Genomic DNA, 27,558 nt, shown 5'->3' with positions numbered 1-27,558 from the left:
GAACATTTTGGAACAGCTTTTGTGCAGAACTTTAAACGTGAGGAATTTACTGCAGCATGTTTTGAGTACAAGACGCTCTGCAGTAAAATTAAGCAAAATGTATTATTTTCAATGTTTTGAATATAATACTATCTTGTGGGGCAGATAACGAGCTGCAAGGAGGAGAAATATGCCCGAGACAGGGTTTAAAATACATTTCTGTTTTTATATACAAATAACAATGCATTGATGGCAACGGAAAAGCATTTATTTGCATATGTTTACATGATTTGAAGAGGTGAGTCACAGCACAAATCCCTCTGCAGTTATGTGGACTTATATTCAAGACTCATCTGACATTTCGTTTTCCTCTTGTTCTGAGCCTGTTTAATCTATAGTCCGTACTTACAGCATGCTCACACTCACAGCCACTGTGTTATTGCTCGATACCAAAGAAAATAACAGGGATGAGGAAGACAGCGGCTCAGTTTTTTTTTCTGACGTGGGACATGTCATGGTTTTGGGTGGAAAAGATATTTTAGGGTTACACACATATTTAGTTTCCTCTCCTTAACTCATGTGATGACTAGCTGTGAGGTGGGGCGAGAGGCGCAGTAGGGGGCGTGTCAGCGACTATCTTTGATGTCGAGGATTTGCACTTGTTGTTGCCTGCTCAGACCATGTCAGGTATCTGGCTTCTGTGCTATTTTTTTGTGGCATTACCAGTTTCCTGTTGGTTTTAAAACAGCTAAATTGACATAGACATGTTTTTTCCTGGGGAAGGTATAAGATTTTGTTCATTCTAGCAATCTATCCTCAGCACATGGTAAGCTGTGTGAAAGAGATCCAACATACTGTCTGACTGCCAGCGTTCATGTTGAGAAACGAGGGGAGAAATGTGAAGGTTGATGTATCCTATAGATGTCAAGGAGCGGTTGGTAATTAACCCCCCCCCCCTCCCACACACACCAGGATAGCCAAATAGCATCTATGGTTCACTGCCAGTTTCTGTTTGGCTCTCGGCTTAATATCACTCAACCAACTCTTACTTCTCTGCTCGTGTTGATTCCCTTTTATGGACATGGGTTTTCTCTGTGGGAGAAACTTTTTTTTGGCAAAACCAGAGTTCATATTTGTGCAAATAGAAAACTTTGACAGTCGAAATGTTATGGGTGGGGGTGTTCCACAGGGATTGATTGAAGAGATGTTATTGATTAGGATCTTCCTGAATACATTTTTACTGCAATGTCTTAAAATACTGTTCGTTCAATCAAACAGTATATTTATCCATGTATACTGTCTGTGTTTCATTCTTACCTTTACATTGACAGCCCCCAAGATATCCCAAAGACAAGAAGCCCTTAGGTTTATGTAAAGGTACAGTGATTTAGCAAGGAGCTGCACATTTTAAATTTCTTTAACGTCTGTCATTTTAACACAGCTTTGTTGTCCAAAACACAGTTATTGTCTTTAAAATCCTTTACATTTGCTGTTGGTGCCATGCTTTTTAGAATTTCCCCATCTTCAGCACTGACTGCAATACAACTGACTGACTGACTGCAATACAACTGCTTGTGTTTCCAGTAGAATGACGGAGACGAGTTCATCAAAGAATGAAAGACGAAGATGCGGTTTGAAAGTTAGCAGAAAGCAACACTGATAGAACCACATTACAGGCTGGAAGACTGTTGTTACTGTATTCTGTAAGTGTTGAAATAGGTGGGATCATAGTAAGTGATGAGAGTTCTTCTGATGCACTCATTTCTCTTCTTGAACTGTTCAGCAGCAAACTTTTTCTTCTCCTTTAATGAGAACTCCAAGTAACAGATCTGAGATGTGTGAGGTAATACAATGTAGCTTGGGAGACACAACCGTCTTTCTTTTCCAGTATAACTCTTTATTGTCTAACTAATCATTCAAGTTTAAAGACATTTGCTTTTACCTGTGCCACAGCAATACAGCTGTAATGGTTGTCGTTAAAAAAGGCTTTCTGCGCAATTTCTACAAATTTAAAATATGTGGAGCCAAAATGACCTTCGCCGATATTGTTGCCGACTACTTACTGACTCTAAAATCTGAAACCGAAGCTCAACGGCAGTCCAGCAGGTGATGCAGCCACTCAGTTGGACACGAAATTACCAAAAATCGAGACAATGTCAACTATATGAATCAATACACGCACATCGTCTGTGCTTTTGGAACCCATCAGAAAAAAACAGTTTCAGTATTTACTACAGTACGACTACGAAGCATGAATATTTCAATAAAGCAATGGTTTTAAGAACTTTGCCATTTTCCATTTCCTTACCTCTCGCCAGTCTTGATTTGGATTTCATTTTCATATGGCAATGACACTCGTCTCTACTTTGCCGCTAAACGGACTGAAAATTACTACTTTTACTTCTTAACATTCAGAGCTGCATTCATGATGAATTTCCGTGAATGTGCAGAGACACTGCTGTTCACTGACCTTGTACAACATACGGCGCATCGCCCTTAGATGTGTCATAGAAAAGAAAACAGTACCGGCTGTGCACATTTCATTTCTGGTGTTTCAAAAAGCTAAACACTGACTACAAATGTTGTACAGTATTTAATTAGAATAAACCTCCACAATCTATGAGTAAGAGGGTCTAATTAACATCCTATATCTTGTTTAAGGAGATATAACACGAAACAAAAAATGGTGTGTCACTGGAGAGTTGTGGTTTTTACACTTTCTGTCTTTTACAGATTAAGCAAATGGGATGCAACATGTTGATTAGTGAGCTTTCGAGGTGCTGGCAAAAAGTCAAAAAGGTGTAGCTTCACGTTTAGCGTACAGACATGAGAGTGGTAAGGATCTTCTTATTCAACTCATGGAGAAAAGAAAAGAAGCAAATATGCGTATTTCCTAAATCTTCCAAACAACTACATGCTCATTTATGTACAAAGGTTGACACTGTGCACTATTCTACTGCAGAAGAGACAAATGTAATTAACCGTTTGGTACTAAAAGGAAATTAAACAAGATGTGAGTTAATAGATGTTAATCAAACTCTGATGTCCTTCTGGAAGTCTGCCACATTACATTTTTGAAATATCACAAACAGCAAGAATATTTTCTAAGGGCTGAATATTTAATTTATTATTATCTTTTTTTTTGAGAGTTCCTTGAACTATCATCTACGAATGTAAGCTTTTAATCAGCTGTGAGCAGCTCCTTTATTTCCATTGTTGTACAAAAATTGAGACATTTTAATATGCAAAATGGCCCTTTTAAGTATACTTTATTTTGTAATGGTTTCTATGTGACGGCCTTACATACTCAAAACAATTACTATACGTGTCTAACTGGAACTGGTTGGATGAGACCATTTGTCTGAATCTGATTCCTGATCAGTTATTCAACATGATTAAAAACAGGAAAAAAGTGTATTTTGGTAAACCATCACTCCATGAGTCATTTTCACAATACAAAGGTAATTAGCTTTCACATTTTGGTCATCAGAAGTCAGAAAGTGTGACCAAGACCGTGACCCCAAATCAAGGAATATTGACCATTTGATAGTAACCACAAAAACAGAGAGGTAGGCACTGTGAGAATCCCAAACACAGGTTGTGTGCTCTTGAAGCCTGACCTGAACCCCACTGAGGCCAAGGGGACTAATTGTTAATTAAGCCAGGCTGATGAAAGAGAGCTCAAGTGTAAATGAATGTGTCAGTCTGAAGGAGCACTCAGACTCACCTCTTACCCCCACAAAGGAAAATCAGCATTATTTTAAACTTGACAGGGCACTCCAGCAGTTCAGAACGGCTGCTTATTATTCACGATGAAATTAAAGTTTTGATGTTGTTGAGTGGGAAAAAGAAATGAAGGGAAAAAAGATTAGGTGTAAATCATAGGAGACAGTGGAGAATCCACGTCTTCTGGTGGGAGTGTGTGTGTGTGTGTGTGTATCAAGGTGGTAAAATAAAATGTATCTTGGGGCCAAAAGCATGAAAAAGGGAAGAATTTAATGATAAAACGGACTTTTTTGAAGCAGAATAATAAAAAACGACCGTAGACCCTTTTATTAACAAAATCCGTGGTAAAATAAAACGTACCCTGGGGCAACAGATGGAAAAAGAAAAGAATTTAAGGATATAACTGACCTTTTTGAAGCAGAATAATAATAAAAAAACGGCCCAGCCCCTTTTTATTAACAAAATCCTCAGACTTCTATGATGTTCAGCTGTTTTATCATGACCCAATGCTTGTCATCTACAGTATCTAGCCTTTACCTGCACCTGTGGCCTGGGGGCATGACTGAGGCAGGTTTAAAGTGATGTCCCTGAGACTGTCTCTCTCCTCCCTGATCTCCTGTAAGTCCTGTTCAATGAAGGACATCCTGCTGTGCTGTTCCTTAGCGGCCAATTGCAGCTTCTGGATCTTCGAGCCCAGCGTCGGGCTCTCAACACTCCCGCGAAGCATGCTCAGGCGGCGTGCTGTCTCATCCAAGATCCGGTCAAAGCGCTCCAGCGGCACGTTCCCATCTGTTCGGGACGTGCAAGAGAGAGGACAGTTGGAGAAAGAGGCAACCACAGATGGAGGCGTCAGAAATTTTGCTCGATGGTGGTTTGTAAGCGTTGGTCCTACATTAGTGATTCAAGTGGGGGGACGGGGGGGGAATCAGCCATGATGACCTAATTACAGTGATTTGGTCATTATCCTCTCAATCATGTTAACATAAGCACCACGGAGTGAAAGGTCCCTGTCATTATACTTAGTTCAACTAATTGTACAAAACATGATACAAGAAATGTGTTTGAATGAATAGGTCAGATAATATTACGTCAGAAAGACGCCACTGAATGATTCTTACACACTGATATTTACCCACAGGGAAAATGCTGCTGGAAAACATGAACGGCAGTTACTCTTACTTTACCATGGGGATACCAATCTGGGAAATATTTCCATGTTAAATGAGGCATTAAAATGCAAAGAGCTCTTTAGTGATTTGACATTTAAGATATAATGATGATTAACGAGTTTTATAGATATGGAAGACTAAAAAGGTGCCAGCAGTGAAGATGATCTATAAGGGAGTGACTTACCAATCTTGCTGATTAGCTCGGTTAGTGTAACAGAATAGGCCTTTAACTGGAGCTTGGCAGCTTCCATGTCTTCCATAACACTATTCAGGGACACGTCAGGCTGGAAATGAGGTGCACACAGGAAGAACAGATCAGTAAGCATAGACTCTGCTGTTTGAATGTATATATGTCTGTGTTAGGTACCTCTAAGATGATCTGGGAGTTGACTCTGTCAGCTAGCATCTCCTGCTCAGTCAGCTGTTGTAAAGCGGCGTCTATATGGGAGCTAAGGTGAGCAGATGCAGTCCTGGTATGCCTGGCCTGGGTCAGAATGGCTTTGGATTCCTGCACACAAAGAGAGAGGACAAATAGAACTAAGGAAAGACAAACAATACCCGAATATTGAAGATGTTTTGATTAGTTACAGAGCAAGACTAAGGACCATATTTAAACTATAGCACACGGTCTAAAGAGAATGGTGCGAGTGCATTTAGGGCGTGTCCAACTCAACATGCCTGCACCTGGCACGTTGCTATCTAAATGGCAGATCCAGCAAATTGGAAAAGGTAGAACGCCAACAAATATAGATTGAAGCAGAATATTTTGTCAGATAAAAACATGTTGTGAATTTTGGAAATGATTACATGTATCACTCAGCTCTGGAGTTATTGGACATGTTTGGATCACACGACTCGAATCCTATGCAGCCGCCACTGGCATTTAATTCTACAAATAGCATTATACTATTAATATCAGTGTTGCCTGATCTTTCTCTGCAAACGTGCAGAAATGCTGTATTCAAGCAGAATGAATAGGCATGCAAAAGAAAAAAGATGTGCAGTTTTCAAATTTGAATAAAAACGTTATGAATAAAGCTATGAAGCTTCCAACGATTCGGTACAGCCCTCGAATTGTCTTCAATGCGTTTCATATTGTGTTTACAGATTTAAAGGGCACTCCGTCTGCTGTTTGTCCCATTGATAGAAGGTGCTGAATATAGAGGCTGCATTACACTCGGGCTTGCAGCGGGGCTCCGAGGGAGAGATGGTTTGTAATGAGCGGAGATATAAGGCTCAAACTTTGAAGTAGCCTACGTCTACACTCGCAAACACAGAAAGATGACGAAACGCTGAGCGCAGACGGAGGCGTGTGTGCACTGTCCACACAAGGCATGAAAATATCACTTGTGCACTCATCACGACACACAACTTCGTCGTTCTGAAACTAGCAATGACAGTTGCGCTGTGCTTCGCTTTGCGCCGGGTGTAAAATGGGACGCTAAAGTTTACAGCCATGCAAGTGGCTCTGTGAGGATGTGTTTGGGCACATCAGCGTGCAAATATGCTCATAATGACAATGCTGGTACAACTGCAGATATGATGCTTTTATCCCATCCGATATGCCCAAAGGACACTTCAACATGTGGACAGGAGGAGCCAGGTATCAAACCACCAATTGGATAAATTCCAAATTTGATCCCTATTATGACACTAGATTAAACAAAAAAAACAGCACACATACCTTTGCCACAGCATGGGCTGTCTGTTCCGCCTCCATTGTGGTGTTGCTGGAGAGGCTGGAGTTTTCCAGCGCTGGTTTTAGCATCTTCTTGATTTGTGAGACCTTTTTCCTGACATCAGCTAGAACCTTTTCCTCCAGGGGTTTTTCCTTCTTCATTGCAGCCTTGGTCTGGGCCTGCCGACGGGGCCACTCCCTCACCATGTCTGAGTGGAGATCGGGAAGAAGGCCGGCAGTAGGATTAAAGCCCTGAGAACGTTGTCTTGAATCTTCTATTAAATAAAATAATCATGAATAAATAAACTAAATTAAAGTTAGGAAAAAGACATCCAGAGCGTCAAATTAATAAATCCTGATTGGTGCATTGATGTATGGGGCATCACATATTTCCAACTCAGGCCCACCAACTTGAAACAGTGAGAAGAGATCAGACAACATCACAAATACAGATTTATCGCATGTGCAGTAACCCAACATGGTCAAACTGTGAGAAATATTTGTGTTCATGTAGGACCAGATGATTCATCGTAAAAGCTTCAGCTTACTTTTGATTAATCAAACAGTGGATTCAAGTAGATTATTGTCTACTGAATTAGATTTTCTTCATTCATCCTTATTCTGTGCTACTTTACTATTTCAACGCAAGTCTGAGGAGACAAAATCTCTTAAGATTCTCTTCACGTATCATAAACCTCCAACCCGCCAACACTTCATTGCATTTGACGCTGCTGCTTTCAATACGTGACAATTAGGTCAAAATGTTACAATGGTGATGACATGTTTATTATCCTAAGAGTTCAGTCTGTTGCTCTTGTATTTGTTTTCAGACTCTGCACTTGACATTTCAATTTGAGTGGAATAATTCAGTTGGACGTTCAACAAAAACAAACATTGCAAGACAGACAGCGAAGAGAGTGAAAAAGAGAAACAAGCCAGATAGATAGAAAGACGTGAGGAAGAGACTCACATTCTACTTCTCTGTGCAGGGCGATGGCGTCGGATTCCACCCCTTTCCCTGTCACCACGGACGACAACGCCGTGAGCTTTGCCCCTCGAACGTGAGCTTGCAGCTTGAAAGAAAGACACGTAAGAGGAAACATGACCTCAGCTAAAGTGTATTCAAAGCTGATATCAAGGCGAACTGAGGAGACGACAGCATTAGTGTCTAAGCAATACTGTACAAGTCTACAGCCATGCTAGCAGCTCTGTGATGTCATAAATGCGAATGTCAGCAAGCTTTCTTTTTTTGCTCATTGATTTGAAAGAAAATTAATAAAACCCCAAAAATGTACGGGCGAGATACATGTGGCAATCACTGAGCTGTTGTTTCAGATAATAGACCGCGCGGTTTGTGTTGTGTTTGTGTGTAGATGTGGCGCTTTCCAAAGTGCTGAAACAGAGCGACAGACACGGTTTCTTAGCCTGCTTGCTTGTTTTTGTGGTAGTAGATTGGACTTTTGGCCCTAATTCCATTTTCCCACCATTGCAGCAATCCACAGAGAGAAGAAAAACTGGGAGAGGGAGACGCAAGCGGCAACAAATTGTTCTACGTGCCTCCCCCTGCTGATTGAAGAGAATCCTTCATAAATTCAAAACATATCTAGCTCTCTGATAGTGTTACGTTCTCGTGCGAGTGGTTTGAAATATGAATGTATTCTTTGATTTTGTAACAGTAGCCATATGTTGTTGTTATTTGGATAGTGCAACTTAGTCTACATGGGGATTTATTTACACACTCTAAGGAGATTGATTGAAAGCACATGAGTTGTTTTCAAATTCTGATTAACAGTATTATTGATAGGCTGATATTTATACCACATTTATTGGAAGAAACCAAGCAATTCCTTGTAAAATCAGACATTCATTACCCCCATATAGCCTGAATGGAATAATCCTTTGTTTCATAACCACATTTTTCCGCCACGAGGAGATTCGATTGCGAGATTGGTCGTCAAATCAGGCTCCGTAGATCGAGTAGTCGACTATTCAGGGTCACCCTGAGTAACCATGCAAACATTTGCTAATTAGCAAAGAGGCTGATGAAAAAGTTTTGCAGGTATTTGGTTATCATTTGATGACGGAGCAAAATGGATAGTCATTACAATTCGTCCCGAGGGGGACATGAACGTCTGCAACAAGTATGACGGAAATCCTCCCAGGAGTTGACCAGATGTTAAATGGGATTTATGATTCAATTAAAATGTTGTAAATTAAATTTTCATTTTCAACCACAAAAGTGAATCTCACGGGGGTACTTAAATTCATCCTCTGGGAACCTTGAATATCTGTAGAAAATGCCGTGGCAATCCGTCTGATAGTTGTTGAGATATTTCAGTCTGGACGAACAGAGCTGTTCACAGAGCTGCTAGCATGGCTAATAAACTTCACACTGAGCATTACAAATTAAAATTCAATATACATTCAAAGTATAAAGACATGAAGTCACATGTGCGGTATATTTACTCACCTCACTATTGTCATCCAGCAGTTCCAGTTTCTTACTGGCGGTCTGTTTTAGAGGCTCCATCTCCTCTCTGATCCTACTGATGAGATTGTCTTGGGTCTGAATTTGTTTGTCCAGCTCTTCATTTTGTTTTAGCAGGTCCTCACCCCACTAAACAGGAAGCAAACAATACACAACTTTAATGCTTTTATTAAACAAATCCCATTTCGCTTTCTCTATCAGTTTTGACAAAACATTCTGCCTTTAATCAGTCATTTTCAGAGGGCAAATTGGCCTATTTCTGTGCCCTTTTTCAATTTTTTGTCTGCTCAGAGAGGCTGCGGTGGTTAATCACCCTCCTCTGGAACAACATGTACCCCCATGAGCAACAAATCCTGCCAGGATCCTCTCTCCTGTGCCTACTCAGTGTCCCTCTCTGCTTGCCAAATGTAAAAGGAAGAAAGAAAAAAAAAAATGATGTGGAGGTAACTGCCCACTCTTCAAAAAATTAAATACGTGTATCAGTATATTACCCTAGTTACATGTCCCAGATGTGTTTCTTATATAATATGTGCCGCTATCAAACTTTAATTAGACTAAATGATCCACTCATGGGTCTATAATGTAACATAATAATGCTTCAAATTCCATTTGTACTCTGCAGGTGCTGTCCAAACTGACCTCTGTTGTACGGTTGGTTGGACGTGTTTGGTTGAGCTGCGTTTGGTGAGGCTCCGGTGATGGGCTGGCATCTGTCGGAGCCAACTGATGTAAGGATGATGTGATGTTACCCAGGGCAAGCTCTAAACCAGCAGCTTCCTCCTCCAGGGCCAGCTGTTTGGCCGCAGTTTCATTCACCTGTGCCGTCAGGTTCTCCTTCTGCTGCTGCATTTGTGTTATTCTGAGATATAAGACGGAGAAAAAGACAGCAGAGAAAACGCTGTAAAATGTAGTGTACTGTAATGGACACTATCAAACATCAGGATGTTTTCTGTTCACTTGATTTATAACTGTAAATGCTGCAGACTCATTAGAGCATCACATATTTTGCACATGATTCAGTATATTCAATTTCAGCGTTGGTAAGCGTTGGTAAGAGAAACCTAAAAAACATCATGCTGTTTAAATCAATATACATGTGGGAACAAGACAAGGCAGCTTGTTATATCTAAGTAAAGAGGATTAAAAGGGAAGGCAGCATTTTACAAAGAAAGCATGATGAATTCACGAAAGGCACAGAGCAGTAGATGTTAAAGTGCCATTTTTATCACCTCCACAGCTGTAATGATATCCAATCTATTTTGCCTCAACAGAGCAGAAACACATGGATTCACAGTGTGACACTTTCACTTTTTTTCAAATGTGTTCAGCAACAAGCACACGCCCTTCTCTTGGGTAGTTAAAATTATTCATTTATACAATATTTTAATTTAATATCCTCGACTGGGACGTGTCACGTGTCGAAGTGTACCTCAGCAATACACTGAACCCCCGGCTCCCCGGGCGCCTGTCATTGGCAGCCCACTGCTCCCTATATACAGGGATGGGTCAAATGCAGAGACAAATTTCCCCCTTAAAGGGATCAATATAGTATAATAAATAATATGTTTGGTAGAACACTGAAATGCTGGAAGATGCCTTTCAAAACAACCCATATGGCAAAGGTCTGGTAAAGTAAAAGTATCAATACAACAATGTAAAAATACTCCATTGCAAGTAAAAGAAGTATTACATTAATACTTTTTAAGTATAACAAGTATAAAAACACTCATTCTGAAGAGAAATGGCCCCTGTCACTAATATATTTTTATCTTATACTACATAGTATTGTTGAGACTGATGCATTAGTACTATTGTACTGTTGTAGCTGGTCAAGGTGGAGCTAGTTTTAACTACTTTAATACAGTTAGGTAACTTAGTCCAGATGTTGCCAGCCCAGTGTCTAAGTCTAGTCTACCTAATCATTTTATGTAAATACTTAATTTCACAAGTAGATAGTAATTATATATGTTTAATACATGTAGGGGAGTGAATATTACAATATTTCTCTTTGAAATGTGACTATGCACGTATAAAGTAGCAGAATGTGGAAATACTGTATCAAGTTAAGTAATACATGCTTGTAAGTAATACATGCTTGTTGTTAGCGGCTGGTTAGATATTTTTGTCATTTCTCTGATTGGATAGCTGTCCAGCCTAAAAAATATATCTGATCTGAGCTGAAGTACCAACGCATGGGGACATACAGTATGTGTAGGAAATACAATTTCATGCTGCCCATCTGTGCATAAACTGCTCAATTCACATCCTGTAAACTGACACACACACACACACACACACACACACACACACACTATCATACAGCAGCGCTCCAGAGATTAACAGAACTCTCCTGAACTGAGCTGACTACTGTTAGAAGGGGGTAATCAATTTTGAGTTCCTCGCTTCTTGCTCTCATCATGGCCACCGGAGGGCTTTTGCATCATTCTGTCTGGCATTCAGGATAATCCTCAGAGCAATCACACGCTAGGAGATGCAGCGAGCGTGCGGCAAATCCAAGAAAGCAATAGGCTTACAGTGGAGAGAAGCTGTCCCCCTGTGGCTAAATGTCTTACTCCTAAACTCCAATGCGCTTTAAAAGGCTGCTGTGAAGAAGAGGACCTCGAGCTGTTATACAGGGATAGGTGCACTTTGTTAGAAATATACTGCGAAAGCACAATAATCTAGGGAGTCATGCAGCTTGTTGGGATTTTTCAATACAGGATGCTTTATGTGAATGGGAGACATTCTCTCTTGTGCTCGTCTGGGTGGGCGTGTGTTTGGATTCCTTATTGTGCTCACTGCTCCGTTAGGTTCCTGATGTACTCCTCTGTGGAGTTGTCCTGCAGTAGATCCATCAGGAAACCGAAGGTCTGCTCCGAGGCTCTTACCGCCCTGCTGGCTATGGCCTCAATATGGTCTGCTGTTTCTCTGTGACTACAAAGGATGGGGGGGAAGGAAGACAAAGTGAAAGGAGGAGAAAAAGGAAGTGAGTAACAGAGAATAACAGAGCATTACAACCGCCTGAGGAGAGATGAAATGGATTTCAGTGTCAACGACTTCTTCCTGCAGTCTAGATTGGTGTAACTACCACATAATAATGCTGCATACTCTGAGTGACCAAGGGCATCGATTCACAATGGCTTAACCCCCAGTGTCAGTGACACGCTAAAAGTAGAAGCAAAGAGAGACGAAGTTCCACAGATTACTTCAGTGGTCTTTTCTTGTAATGGTCCATTGATTTGTCTTACCTTTTCATTAGGGCCTGTGAGTCATTGACCAAATTGTTCCATTTGTTGGGTTCTGACACCACCTCAAAAGGAATGATCTATGAAAAAGGAAGAGAGGGAATGCAAGATGCTGAGCAGGCCTGAGAGATGAAAAAAAACCCTGAAAGGTCCGGTCTTGAAGAGACATCAGACTGTTTTGACATGTAGATTTTCATCATGTGAACTCGAGTCTTAATCTAATCTTTAAGGCATTTTTCATCAGCTGAGTGGAGAGTTTTTCTTTAGACGCTGTGCTGTTTGCTCAGAAAATGTAGCATCTGTGTGAAAGCGGTTCTGTAAATCTGGGCACAGATTTGTATTAAGAGTAGAGGTTCATTAGATTAGCTTTGGCTCGATTTAAAATGCTTTTCTGGACTGCCAAGGCTAAAAAATGGTGTCCTGTGGATTGCTTTGATTCTGCAAATAGTGAAACTCATCTAATGAACCTCTTAAGCATATGTATTCTAAAAGGTTCAAAGCAGGGGTTTATGGAAAAAACCTCCCTCAAAATAAATCCGCTCAAGTTTTGTCCTGATAAATGTAATGTGTATCCAGTCAAATGCTGAATTCTTCCCCGAGTGACATTTTATTTGAGAAAATGCAAATAAAAATGGGAAAACCGAATCACCAATTGACACTTGCATTCTTTCTTCATTTTGGATGGCTGCTCTGCTTATTAATATGGAATTAAATTGCTGCCGCTTCAGGCTTACCCAAGTGATAAGGGCTACGGAGGTACAATGTGCCTGCGCGCACACAGACACACAATCTGAAATAGAGAGCTAAACACTGGCAAAACAAGCTCTCTCTCTCTCTCATCTCCCACAATCTGAATAACATGGCAGCAGTATCCATAATAGATTCCTGCAAAGCGTCTTGGTGAGATGGTGAGAAGTTGTTAATTTTAGCGTCCATCAAACAGTCTTTGGATTTTCCTTTGGAAGCGGGAATTTGCCAGGCAGATGGAGGAGGGAGGAGGGTGGTGGAGGTGTGGGTAAGAAATATTGTTTTGCCTTGGGGGAACTCTGTGATCTACACAGAGGAGCTCCATCAAAAGGAGTAAACTGCAGTGTCCAGTAATAAGGACAACAAATCTATTGTGTTACAAACAATATCAGCCTGCTTGTGGACTGGGTGAACCCTTACATTATAGCTGCTCCTAACATTTTCTGCAATGACATACCTGGAATACATTCTAACTATGTGGACCATGAACCCAATGTTGAAGAAACAATATGGTTAATTCGCCTACCATGTTGTCCAGGTCCAGTGTTGCCTGCTTTAGCTGTTTGTGAGACGCTCTGACCGCGAACATAGTTTCAGTGAAGGTTTGACACACACTCCTGCTTCCTTCATCGTTCCTCCTCTCCTTCCCCTCTTCCTCCGTCATGCTGATGCTGCAGTTCAAAGTGGAAGTAATGCCATGCAGCTGGGCTAAGAGTGTGCCTGCGGAAGCTTCCAGCAAGGAAAATTGTTTTATGAAGGCCTCCCGAGCTTCTGAAAGAACAAAGAGAAAAAAGAAAATATAACCACATTAAATCCTTCATGGATTATTTCACCAAGAACATCATTCCTCCAATTCTTTGTAGCTAGAACGCAGTATTTTAACACATCGCTCATGTTCTGTGTGAATTCACACTTTCATCCTTTCTGTCTACCTGTTGGTAGTCAGAAAAAACCCCCCAAACCACAGGGAATTCTGTCCACGTTTGTCACAGTCTCACTTTGTATTCAATGGTATTTCTTGTGTTACTGGCTGCTTAGCCAGTCTGGAGCTGAGTACAATTAGTACAATATGTCTGGGTGTTTGTTGCTTCATTGTGTGACATGCTTTGCTTGTCTCTTTGACTTTGTGTCAAATAAAATGAGAGATAACAAGTGTGTGTGAGCCCCAGTGTGATTTGTTTGGCTCCTGTGTGCCCGCACAGTGAGCCTGTCGCTCCCACATACTCATTAAATCATTATTGGGCCACCCAGTGTCATAAAGGCCTGGTAACTATATGTGTGTGTATGTGTGTGTAAGTATGTGGGTGTTGGGCGGGGGGGATGTAAGACAACTATTATCGTGATTGCAACTATAATCATAATAAACCAGGGATTAGAGATGCATCGCCTGTCATATAAATAGGGATTAAGTTGGTCACACGGCGCCTTGTTCTATATTGTTATGATTTGTCTCCATTTGGCCTGTGCAGCTGAGCCTGTAAGCCCTTTCCCCTCCAAAGATAATGAGGATATATCAGCATTGTGTTCCATAATTGGGAGAGGTTTGTATTGTTGCCTTCTTTCTGATTTAATCGCTTTGTTTTGTTATATCTGTAACAGTGTCACAACGAGGCGACACGGACAGCGCAACAGCCTGTTTTGCAGAACGTCGTGGGCGGTTTCATGTCAAATTTCTTAGCCATGCTCGCTGGTCCTGTATGTACTGATATGGCACATTATCATCTCACAGCCAAAATGTGACACAATACTTACAAAGGCACATAAAGCGAGCTTCACATTTCACAAAGCAAAGGCTGCTGAGCGTCTCTTGCGTGACCACACAGGAAACATTAAAAGGAGTGACAGGCCAAGTGGAATCATCATGGCCATTCTGGCTGCTGTTACCTTGGAAGGCCAGAAAATCCTCCAGAGCATTTGGTAGAGCATCCTCCCTCTGGTGCTCGTGCTCATAAAGCCTGGCCATGTGATACTTCAGCAGGTGGTGCTGCTTTCCAAATCTACCTCGGCAATCAAAGTGAGCCAGCAGCTTCTCCAACTCCTGCAGGCGAGTCCTCATCTTCTCTGCCTGTACAGTAATAGCACAGAGATTTATCACTGACGGCGTCAATGAGAATACAGATTTTGCGAGACCAAAAGAAAGCAAAAAACAACAACACACAAACAACTACTACAACAAAAATATATATCCATCCACATCTGTACTATATTCAGACACAAGGATTGAGATAGGACTTTGATTCTTGGTACAGCATGACATTACAATGTAGTATTTCAACAAAAGCAATGAATAAATGAATAAATGAATACGCAACAACAGGATAAGGATAGAACACGGTTTTCATATCCACGTTCACTCACACTGTTCTCTGCATAGCATGTGGCCAAAGAAAGCGCTTCAGAAGATAACTGGATTAGACTTCGTAGAGAATGGAAGTCCAGGTCTGAAAATTGAATGACGGTGCTGTGATTGGCACCAATTTGTTGACACTGGAAGTTAAATAGTCCGGACCTATAAAAGGAGCCTGTAATCTCGCTGTGAACACATCTCTTTTTCAAACCAGCATGTTGTATCTTTTTTACATGTGTGTGGTTAAGAGGTGTCGGCTCTGGTAGCAGAAATAACTGTGCTCCTCTGTCTTTGAATAAGTACCATGTAGCTAGTTCCCATTCTTTATTTCGCTGTTATCCGGTGCCTTCTTGATCATCGATCACATATTTCTGTCTTTTCCAACCTTCCTCTCTTTGCGATCTTGTTAGTCTTTTCCTTTCTGTGTGCAAAGCCAGATGAAAATGTGAGAAGAGATAGAAGGTGGGAGAGGCAGAGAAGGGGAGCCGGGGGAGACTGAGGAGTAATTGCAGGTGTTCAGAGCAGACAAGGCTTGGGTTGTTCACTGAATTGCTAATACTGTAGAAATCACAGTAGGTATTCACACAGGGACAAGTCGGTCCAGGGAGAACACACAGCCCCTTTAGCTGGAAAAAGAATGTGTTCAGAGGAAAGACAGAACATGTTGGTGGAATTGGATTGACTTCACGAGGCAAATCCAGTGACGCAGCACCTCAGCATACAGACGTGGGTTGCAACAAATCTAAAGGGACAGAAAGAAGCTGCCCAGGAGATCATTAGGGCAAATGTCTCTTTCTGTTTCACTGCACATCTACTGTTTACTTGCAATCTACAAATACAAAGGAGCCATATGGCTTTCATGAGGGTCTACAAAGGCAAGATGTGCAGGGGGGACCGGGCTATTTCAGGAACAAATTGCAGCTTATAATACAATAGTGAGAGCCACAGTGAGGAAAACAGTTCTATACATTTGTGCAGCAAACACACATTAGTAAGTGTTGAGTAACAAGTTCGGCCATATCAACTTAAAGGAGCAATATATGACATTCAAAGCATTATTAAAGCAGCAAACATCTATTTGCTGAGTAAAGATAGAGTGGAGTATAGTGTATTGTATATATATATATATATATATATATATATATATATATATACAGTTTGTCAGTATAGTGGAATATGTGTGTTGTTATTTATGCTTTTCCTACCTTTTTTCATGTGCTTTTAGCACACGTTCGTGCACGTGAGCGTCTCTCGGCGGTAACAGCTGATGACGCCGTATCAGCTGACAGCATCGACGTGGAAACGTAGCACCCACCCAACCTTTTGGTTCCCCCTCAGGTTTACCCTGTTGGCTCCGTCAGCACGTTTGCCATAATTTGTACTGTTAGCACTGTGAGCACTGCTAGCTATGATGCCATCGTGAGAGCCACTTAGAGGCAATCAAAATGCTCCCAATCTTGTGTCTTGCACCTTTAAATGGTTTATTAATATTTCAATGTTGTGTTCACATCTTGTTTGTGTTGGCCCGTGCTCAAAAAACCCACATAAAAACAATCACAAACAACCATAAACTCACCTGTGTCTTTACAAGGCCATAGCAAACTGGGCATTCCTCACACTGGTGTGTGGCCCTGTTGTGGAAGTAGTTCATCTCACATTTGTCACACTTATAACCCACGAAGCCCTGGCGGCAGTGGCAAGTACCGTTACCGTGACACTGCATTGAAATGGAGCCCATTGGGTCACAGTTGCAGGCTGGCAGAGGAAAGAGGACCACAAGGAAAGATGGGGGAGCAGAGGAAAACATTTGAAGAGTTAGAAATGTCTTCCTGTGTGATCTGTATTAAAGGATTAGAGGATGGCACATAGTGCAGTTGGGATGCCTGAAGTGAAGTCCTGTACCTCTGCAACCTCGTGACGAGAATCCAAAGAAGCCCACACGGCAAGAATCACACAGTCTCCCCTTCACTCCGGCACGACACACACACTGCCCTGTGATTGGATGACACGCGATGGACGATGAGCCAATTGGACTACACTTGCACCTAAGGAAGGCAGGGAAATGTCTTAATGATAGACTCAGTTTATAAACTCAGTTGTTATGTCTATTAACAAAAAAAAAAACACCCAGTTGTTCAAAGGTGATCTCAATACCTCTCACATCCTACACCTGGTTGGAGGTTGAAGAAGTTAACTTCACAATAACTGCAATCCCGTCCGGTCACATGACCGAGACACTGGCAATCTCCTGTCTGAGGGTGGCATTCATTTACATGCCCAAAGGTTCCGCTGGGATGGCAGCTGCACGCTAGAAGAAACAAATAAAACAATGAAAATGTTACGTTGTTAACTGCTAAAATGTTGGTAACTTTTTATTGATTTCATTCCGGAGTGCTTGAGGGAAAAATGGAAGAAAATGACAGACAGCACTACTCATGAGTTGTGAAGGGCAGAAGCTGCAACTGGGGTAAATAAATGTCTGAGAAGATAAAGGGAATCCTGGGGTGGGGAGAATTATAAAGAAAAAAAAAGGTGTAATTGAGTGAAACACTGAAATAAAGCTACAAAGACAGAGAGAGGCCCAAAGAGTAATAGCTGTGATGTGTTCATCCTCTGATTTATTTTATACCTCAGTTCTACCTGTACGCCTCGGGTCAAACTTCTGTACAGAATAATGTCAAGGAGAGAAGTGAGAGTCTCCTATACCGAATATGAACTCCTGATCCATGTGAATGCACCATTTTCTGCATTTCTTTAAAAGCTACACCCCAGGCCATGTAGTCTTTAATGGAATTATTTGGCTATTACTTGACCCTAACTATCATGTGGTGACCGGAACAATCGGAGTGTCATGCAAGTCTTGAGAGAGGACTCGAGAATTTCTTAACATCTCCTCCAAACATCTTTTAAGATTTAGAAAAGGAAATACTCAGCTTTAAATAACAATATCATGGTATAATTTTTTTCGATAGAAGTTCATGTTGAATATTATTCAATTACATCAACTTCTTATCCCTCGCTGTAAAATCTTTATCTATGAATACGCAAAAAATGTCCCGGTGTCTTTAAGTTTCCATGCCACTTCATAGCTGTAATGTCACGTAATTATGCTTCATGAAAACGTCTTTAACTCAGATTTAAAGGAATAATTCACTTATAAAATTTGTATATCAATTACTCTTCCCGTTGTTACCTTGAATTCTTAAAGAAAACTTTCTCGCATGCCTCCACAGTGAACTACTAATCAAAAAACGGAAAAAAAGTCTTGATGAATTAAAGTAGGTGGGGGCCGATTTTGTAAACAGATGTTTTGATGTAGTTTTTATAGTCATCATTTAGTTTTTGTTAGACGTGGCCCCCATACCTTTCCCGTACCTTTCTCTGTTTTTTGATGGAGGCATGTGAGAAAAACTAAGTATTTGTTTAAGGTTAGAGCAGATAAACTTCACCCCCTCAGCAGGTGAATGTAAAAACAGCCTGCTAGTGTCGGACTCTGCACATCCATCATTCTGCACAGTGACGGTCAAACATCCATGGGAAGTAAGAGTAAGCACATTGTCAGTGGAGGGCAACTTTAACATTGTCCTGCAGAAATACAATTTCTCTCTTTCCCCGTTACTCACACTTGCACTTCTGGCCAGCTGTCTGGTTCAGGGCATCGCCGTAAAAACCCCGCTGGCAGCGTTGGCACTGGTCGCCCTCTGTGTGTCTCAGGCATTTCAGACATCGCCCGGTCACGTGGTCACATATTCTCAAAGCGTTGAAGTCCACGTTGCCATTGCAGTCACATCTCATACATGGTCGAGCTTGGCCAGATTGTCCCAGGGGGTCACCGTAGTAGCCATCTTCACACATCTGACAGCGCATCCCTATACAGGGGGGAAAGGTGAAAGGAGGATTTCAAATGGATGACTGAGCTTGAACACTGTTGGAGGGCATCCCCATGTCACCACAGACTCTTTCATAATTCAAGTTAAAAATGTCTCTTTCATAATTCAAGTTAAAAATGTCTGAATTACAGGTGGCATTGTCGAATGACAGGTCCGGCAAACAAGCTGCTTTAAAGCCACAGTCTTTTCATCATCAAGCTGTCTGGTGGAGCTGCTCTCATAGCTTTGTTCTTGACATGAAGCCCATTATTTACTGTGTGGTGCTAGAATAAAAAATATTTTTTGTTGGTGGTTCATCTCACCTGTCTGTCCTGTAGGGCAGTTGGTACAGACCACCTGTCCTGTCTTCGCAATTTCGGCACAGCTGGTTCGGTCCGGGCAAGGGCAAGGCTGACAATCACCGGGCGTGCCAATCAAAGCGCTGCCGTAGTAACCATCCAGGCAGCGCTCACAGGTCATCCCAGTGGTGAAGTCTGAGCACTCACACACACCTGCAACAGAGAGGAATGTAAGGATTACACACTCCTACTACTACTACACACACACACACACCTGCCTATGTGTGTTTGTTGTTTTTCACGCTTAAGGTTTGACACAAGTAGACCAGAGACGGTGGTGTTTTCTCCATCGCCAGCAGAGTGCGCTGTGTCTCTGACCATAACTACAGCCAGTCCATGCAAACATTTTACTCCACAGCGCAATCCGGAAAAAAAACAAACAAAAAAACATTCCCCACAGCCCACCATGGAGAGCGGAAGACAACTGAAGTCCCCCCGACTATAATTGCTTTGGGAAATATAAGAGCCAAATGCAGTCCGAAAGACCTTCAAGAAGTAAAGCAATTCCCCCACCAAGTGGGAGAGATTACCAATTCTATGATGCCTTGAAAAACAAACTGTTGTTTCAAAAGCCTTGCAAAAACAACTCACAGCTTTAAATCATTTAAAGAGATTCGATCACGTGCAGCATGTGTCGATATACAGGTACATGCACCAAATCTCTGGTTAATTCTCCTCAGTTCATTGAGCAGATTGTCAGTCCTCATTATACCACATTTCAAAATCTAGCAAGGTACAGGCAGAGCTGAATAATAATACCATGACAAACAGGGAAAAGATCTACAACAGTGAAGAAACTGACATCGTGTCTGAGCACACTGTACGACTGTGAAATAGCAAAAGGACTCAGAGAAAAACAACCCTGTCTCCTGCTGCAGTTCAGTGGCTCTAATGTCACAGACCGAGATGATCGGACCCACATGAACCCTCAAAAGCTCCTCGGTGTTGATGAATTTGTGCAACGGCAACTTCTGAAATGAAACAGTGAAAGTGTGACATTAAATTCTAATTTAATAACTGACTGACTAAAGCTTAAAGAGGACCACAAAGTAATCAGTGTTTACATTCTCGGAAAACCACGAAGAAAAAAAAAAGCAACTGCTCAGAAGATCACAATAAGCAGACATTCATTAAATATTTAATCAACATTTGTTGATTTGTTGGTTTAAAATGTAACAAAAAAGAACTGCTGTTTTTGCTGCAAGAAGATATTTAGCATTCCTGCTGCGCTGCATGGTGCTTAGTATTCACTGGGTGCCTGTGTATTAGAGAACTTACAATTATTTGGATCATTTTCAAAATTTCAAAGTTTCTGAAAGGACTTCAGCATGGGCTGATAACAACAATTGCGCTGATTTTCTTGAGAACGCCAATAACATCTCGATGCATGGCAAATAATCCGCAAGCATGCGGTTTTACAGAGTCCTCATTAAAATTTCCCATCACTCCCTCATCGCCTACGGTGTGATTCAGTGAGCAGCTCTTTGCTGTGCATTTTCAAATGGGCTCACACCACTGAGCACGGGAGTAAAGCAAGTCTTGTTGCTAGTTATAGGATCACCGCAACCAATGTCTGCCATCACTAAATAAAGCCCCGCTAACTTCAGACCTGCAAGTCAAGTGTATGAGATAGAATAACGGCTGCGAAGCTAAACTGATCACACTGCCATTAGGGGGAACAATTATCCCCGTTGCCCGATGAAGTGTAAACGTCTGGGTAAAAATCATTAGTTTCTCGGAGAGGTGAGGTGAATAATACATGACTTCCAAGCATGTAATGCCAGTCATTTAAACAGAGTATTTAGTAATGATTGTTCTTCGCAGAAAGAAGTGAATCTTTCTTGAATTTCACAAGGCATTACAATGACACTGATGGTGTACAGTGTCAATCCCCAATGAGCCGTAGTAAATTTAATGGCAGCAGAAATGTGCTGACTTTACTGAGTGTGAAGATGACTGAGCGTGATATGGGGCCGTAGAGCCACTGAGGGCCTCCTCGACACTATTATCATTCCATCGGCTTCTCGGAAAAGCTAACGGCATGCATCACAAACTGTCGCTGAATGGCAGTCTGGCTCCTCACATGGTATTCCTCATCGTCATGCTAATCATTATTACTTCAGAGTCATTTCATCAATGAATCAATGAGCGTTCATTCAGCCTTAATGATTTGGGATTTCTGCGAAGCTCCCCTGTGGCGCCGCACATTTCGAACCCTTTCGACAAATCCACACAATCCCGCTATCCTGCCCTCGCCCGGCCCTCTCGTACTCCGCCTGAAGCTTGTCTGTTGTGTGATGGCAAAGCAATATTTCTGTATGTGAGACAAGCAGTCTAGAGGTGTTTTTGTTTTTTCTCAAAGAGCCTGATATACACATTACACTCCACAGACCTCCTTTCTACCAGTGCTCATTCTACCTGTACCTCGTCCCTGCACTCCTCATTGTACTCTCTGAAGACATACACACACATCCAGGTCTAATGCACTTCATTAAGGAGGCCACTTGTGGAGGATAGGACTGAATACATCGCTGTATTACAACCGCAGGGGCACGGAGAGGCACTAGAGAACGGATGAAAGACTGGCAGCTTTGCCGTCAAGCTTTTTCCACATTTCCCTCATTGAGTGTGTTTATACTTGTGCGTCATTCAGTGTCCCTCTCAAACAAAGTGCGACGAGTAGCTCTTCCAAAGATGGGGGTTATCGTTGTTTGCAGTAGCTTGTAACAGCTTTAACGCCAGATGGAGATAGAAAAGTGGGAAAGACAATCCAAAGAGAAATGGATTTTAAATAAGTATGCTTTTGTTTAGGAGAAGATAAGAGCGGGCCTCTCTTCTGTTATTACATCCTTGCCCCTAAAATCGAAATTTATTTACTGACCAAATTGAGTTTCGAAAAATGTGGGGTCTTTGATGATGTGTGAGCCCAGAAATACAAAGAGAAACAAGTTGCAAGTTCAAAGCAACATATGGTTGCGTGAGTTATATGACTGTTAAGGCTACTTTTTGCTTTCAACAAAATAGTTCTAAATTAGAATAGTTTATTTCTTTCATGCTCTACATATACACAGCATGGATGTGAAGTCAAAAAGATGAGCTTTTCAACACATATTTTCCGGGAGGCTTGTGTACTTAGCCCAGTGGAACATTAAAAAGCTTCGGGCCAAGGAAATGTATTTACTAATGCATGTGAACTCCCTGTTTTAATGAAGGAGAGAAGGAAACACAACAGATAGAGAGAGGCAGTGAGAGGAAAAGTCGGTCTGCAGCTCTGAGGCCTCGAGGGTAAAAGTTGGGGTAAATCTGCTGCGGGACTGTTTGATGGGGATGTTGCTCTCTAATTTAACACAGATTTGCTGCCAGCGCCTGCTGCTGCAGATGTGGCTCATCAGTGGGGTTCGAATTGGGGGGGGGGGGGACTGCTGCAGAGGAGAGGAGGATGTCAAAGGAAGGGAGGAGGGTTTGTGTATTCTGTCCACCCCCATACATAATGTGCACAATATGGATGACTGGGGATAAGTCTTTTGTCATACTGTGACTGTGGAAAATAAATGCATCAATTCCTGTTTTGTGTATAGCGGCTGTCATCCAAATTGTTGTGTCCAAGGCCCTGGGGTATCAGGGACGCAAACCCTAACAGCAGGGGTTGTATTTCATGTTGTCTCGCTCTGGGTCCCCAAGTTGTTATAGAGGAGCTGGATATATACGATTTACTGTGTATTCTACTCTGATCAAATGTCAGTGTTTGAATATCTTGCACTTTTATTCAGCTGATTTAACAACTTTAAGACTTCCTCTTGCATTGAGTTTATATTTTTACTCTTTTTAGCTACGCTAGCAGTTGGATGAATCTTTGAATTTCTACTACAGACATTCATGGTCCCCAGATGATGAATCCTTTGGTGATCCCCTGACATTTCGTCTAGTGCCACCGGTGAAATATCTCAACATCTACTGGATGGATGGGCACAAACAAACAGATGATGCATCTTTATGACTTTGATGATCAGCTGACCTTTCTTCTAGTGCCATCATGATGTTGACATTTGTGATCCTGAGTGAACTCTTTCAACAACCACTGGATGGATTGCAATTGTTGTGGTTATGACTACCTTATAAATTCAATCTTGCACTACATTTTGTGGCACAAAATAAATAAAAGGACTTCAACAGGTTGATAATCAATTAATCAGTCTCAATATCTCAGTAGTAAGTTATGAGTTAATTGATCTTTAGTTCCCGCTTTAAAAGAATATGACAGACAACGACTTGCCGATGAATGTGTGGTTTATTTATAGTAAAATCATATGAAAGAATAAATGGATTAACAAATGAATAAAGAAACTTTGTTTCAAATCGCAAATGCGAGTGATTTGGGATAGTGAAGGAAGGATGTGATGTCCTATAAGATATACCGTCGCTACTCTAACATGTAAATATTAATAATTCAGAGCGCTATCTGACACCAAATCTTGATCATATCAGAAGATGTAAGTTTCCTACTTTGTGCAGCGTAGTTCCAAAAGAACTTGCAGTGGGCTCAGCCGTTTAGTTTCTGCTCCAGTTGAGGTAGACTCAAGGCTCTCCAACGGGTGGTGATTCCCGTTAGGAAGCGGTGGTCCTCTGTGGCTTCAGATGCCCACACAGTGGGACTGGAAGACGTCTTTGAAGATGATACACTGCTGTGTGCAAAGTGGTTATGGGAGGCAGGCTCACGATATGGCCTCATTTCAGGTTCTTGATCCGTGGCAGATGATTGTCGATGAGCCGGGGGTCAGATAAAGCTCTGAATACTTGTTTAACTAAGATGACTCGTTTAGATAGACCTAAAATAATCTCGTTTGGTTGGACGACACTACTCAAAGGTAATATCACACGAGGTTCACGGGCTTAAACAGGATTAAAATACGATACTTAAGGTGAGTAAGAAGTTACGAAGGGAAAATAAACTCAGACATTATCTGCGAAGAACGAATGAAGAAAGGTGAGGCGATATTCTACGACCGAACAGTGATGTAACTCTCAGCCACTATTCAAACTTCTTTGTCTTTTAATATTGACGTACTTTATGAAACTATTTAACTTACTATCTTACGTGAGTAAGTCACATACTTTCCCCCACTATGGACCAAGCATCAATGTATATACAGTATATGGAAATGACATTCAGATAACACATGGATAATACACAATACAAACAGCAATAATACGATGGCAAAGTATATGTTCTTCCATGTAACATAAGGTTATTATCACTAACTTAAATCGCCTATTACTCATCTCACAGACTCAGGAAACAGACCTACTCCGTTGGAATCATCTGTTGAATACTTTTAGCGAGTATATTGAATAACTTAAAGACTTCTCTAATTCCGTCCTACTGAAGAATATTGGACACCAACTAGAGTCCGTTCCTGTTTGCAGCTCCAAGGTTTAAGACTTGTTCTGGTCAGGGTCTTCTTGACATTTGTTGAAGAGAATGAGAGGGGGGGGGGGGGGGGGGGGAGAGAGAGGTTATGTGTGCGTGTAAAGAAATACCTCGGTTAATCAATAGGTGTCTTCACATCCTGTCTTGAGATCTTTTTCTGACCGCCAAAGTTGTCGCCTTTACTGGCTGCAGAGAAAGAGCACCAAGCCGGTCTGTGTGAAGAGTCTCTGAGGAAGTTTATTCAGAAACTCCCCCGCTGTGATGAATGGCCAGTTCAGAGACACTGGAATGTCTCTGAAGCACTTACCCGCGGTGGCGGGCTGACCCTCAAGGGTTTAATCCAGTCGGGTTTATCTAATCTCGCTACACCATCAAATGGAACATTTTTTAAACCCACATAACGAATTCTAACGACTTTGGTGATTCCATTTTGTTTAATGCTGTAGTTCATAACGACGCTAACACGCTAAACTAAGATGGTTAACATGCGAAACATGCTGAAGTTTAGCAGGTGCCTAAGCACAGCTCTCACAGAGTTTTGTTGAATGTGTCTCTTGAACATCCCCTGACATTAAAGAAGTGCAATTCTAATGAATGTCCCTTTAATTGAACAACATCTCTCTAATTCCTTCTATTTTCATTTTCCATCACCTGCCACAACAAGGTGGAAGAGCTCTATGTTGTTCTGTAGCTTTCTCTGTAAGACACAGTGTGTAGTTGTTCTTTTCTAGAGGGTTTCTTTTCATACCTGCTGTTTTTAGGCAGGGGAAAACTTCCTCGTTTTCATTCATTTCGGTGATGCACCAGATTGGTTGTGCTAAGTCTTCCTTGTCTAAATTAATTTCATCAAGGGAAAGGTTGAAACCTTTTCAAATCAGCGGTCTCTGAAAGTGTGACTGGGAACCAAGGCAGGCAGACAAAGTGTGGACATTGTTTATCTTTCTGTTTATTTTGGTGTAAAATAAATACGCTGGTTGTGAGGAGATAAGTAAAGCGTGCTGAATAGGATCAGCAGGAGAAATTACATGGTGAGATTCATTCTAACTGACTACATCTGTCTTTCTTGCTCTTTCTCACTTCTTTTCCCCCTCGCTGTCGCTCCTCATATCCCATCACGCTGATACAGACCGGGCATCTTAGGGCTTAGCCTGCAACAAATGCAGCCCACCAGAGAGATTAGGGAGCAGAATAAGCCAGTGCTAGAGCCGGCTTCACTCTCTATCAGTTTGTCTGCCTCAACTTTCTCCCATACATTTTTTTCTAACTAATGACCTTAGAGAGCTGAAGATGGCATTTAGGCAGGCATTTGGGGAAATGCACGCCCTGGCTTACTCGGTCTCATTCTCAAGCAGCCCTTTGTTGGTAAACACTGAGTCACAGTATCCTCCATTTGTAAAGCTCGCATTCTAATGGTCATTTCTTCATCTGTACCCTAACAGATGCAATGAGACAGGTACTCTAGGTGATGGCCTTTTTTAGGACCACTTCTATGTATTTCGCTGCTGGAGCCCCTGGTGGTCCGTTCCCCTTCACAGACCAAGAACTAAGCAAAAGCTTCTGTTCCCCGACCTCCTCCACCACACTGCAGTGGGCGTGACATTTAGCTATGCAAAACCAGTGTGCATTATTCAAAAATTTGGCCCCACACAAATGTCATGGTGAGAAACAAGCATATGCTGTTATGAAACAGAACAAAGAACCTTATTTACTCTGGGGTTGGTAGAGCAGATGCACATGCTGCATTCAGGTACTTGCGGGCTAACTCTAGCTGGCCTTCTTAATAGGCACAAGATTATCGCTAGATCCAAAGTAAGTGTCGAAAACGTGGTTTAACTGGGAGTCTATGCATTGGGCAAATGATCACACAGCAGTCTCTGGATGTAGGTAGCGACCCAAAGAAAGATCATTTAGATCCACATCAATCCACGTCAAACCTTTCATGCACACTATGAGGTGTCGTTTAAAAAGAGAAGAGGAAATCAATCACATGATTCCCTCGGTTCGGCTCACTGATTGTGTGTAGGTTTCTTAAAAACATATTAGATATTAGATTTGCTAATTGGCACTAAACACAAAGTACACCTGAGGCTGATGTAGATGTCATGTCAAGCTAGTGTGCACTAATTGCAATCCATCCAATGTGGTTGTTGGGGTATTTAAGTCTGGACCAAAGTGGTGGATCAACCGACAGCCTGACTTTGCATTCCCTGAAGCCCCGTGGTTAACAACAAACGGTCCAAATCAAAGCACCAGAGGCCGAGATATCTTGACTTTTAGCTCCAAAAAAACACTGGATCACACGCTTACCATAATGCAACTACAGAGCATCTTTTCATCAGACCCTACCAGCTTGCTAAACACCCACATCTTTCAAACTCCATTCCCCCAGTTTGTAACACAGACTTTCTGTTAAAAATGTGTTCCCTCTTGAGCTTGAGTAAATGCCTCAGACTTCAGAAAGTTGCCTCAAGATCCACACGACATTATACAACTATTTTCACAGACTAGCAGTACCCCTTGTGG

The 27,558-nt window shown here is 41.7% G+C and overlaps 1 protein-coding gene across 1 annotated transcript in view; it reads right to left on the bottom strand.

Annotated features, from left to right (window-relative positions):
- lamc3 (laminin, gamma 3) overlaps positions 1-27,558 on the bottom strand; it is a 98,052-nt gene continuing 70,494 nt past the window's right edge. Inside the window, exons 13-28 of the mRNA XM_031860425.1 lie at positions 19,572-19,760; positions 19,003-19,248; positions 17,534-17,687; positions 17,282-17,424; positions 16,956-17,134; positions 14,917-15,097; positions 13,559-13,803; positions 12,289-12,365; positions 11,840-11,974; positions 9,680-9,899; positions 9,023-9,169; positions 7,523-7,625; positions 6,559-6,761; positions 5,242-5,382; positions 5,059-5,158; positions 1-4,494 (exon numbers count right to left, since the gene is read on the bottom strand). Of these exons, the coding sequence (XP_031716285.1) occupies positions 4,232-4,494; positions 5,059-5,158; positions 5,242-5,382; positions 6,559-6,761; positions 7,523-7,625; positions 9,023-9,169; positions 9,680-9,899; positions 11,840-11,974; positions 12,289-12,365; positions 13,559-13,803; positions 14,917-15,097; positions 16,956-17,134; positions 17,282-17,424; positions 17,534-17,687; positions 19,003-19,248; positions 19,572-19,760 (2,726 nt within the window). The 3' untranslated portion in view covers positions 1-4,231. The remainder of the gene's footprint in view (positions 4,495-5,058; positions 5,159-5,241; positions 5,383-6,558; positions 6,762-7,522; positions 7,626-9,022; positions 9,170-9,679; positions 9,900-11,839; positions 11,975-12,288; positions 12,366-13,558; positions 13,804-14,916; positions 15,098-16,955; positions 17,135-17,281; positions 17,425-17,533; positions 17,688-19,002; positions 19,249-19,571; positions 19,761-27,558) is intronic.

The sequence above is a fragment of the Anarrhichthys ocellatus genome, unplaced genomic scaffold, assembly GCF_004355925.1.
Source record: "Anarrhichthys ocellatus isolate YVR2014 unplaced genomic scaffold, GSC_Weel_1.0 scaffold23, whole genome shotgun sequence".
NCBI classification, from domain to species: Eukaryota; Metazoa; Chordata; class Actinopteri; order Perciformes; family Anarhichadidae; genus Anarrhichthys; species Anarrhichthys ocellatus.
The sequence above is the reverse complement of the archived record's forward strand: the minus strand, read 5'-3'. Positions and strand labels throughout refer to the sequence as shown.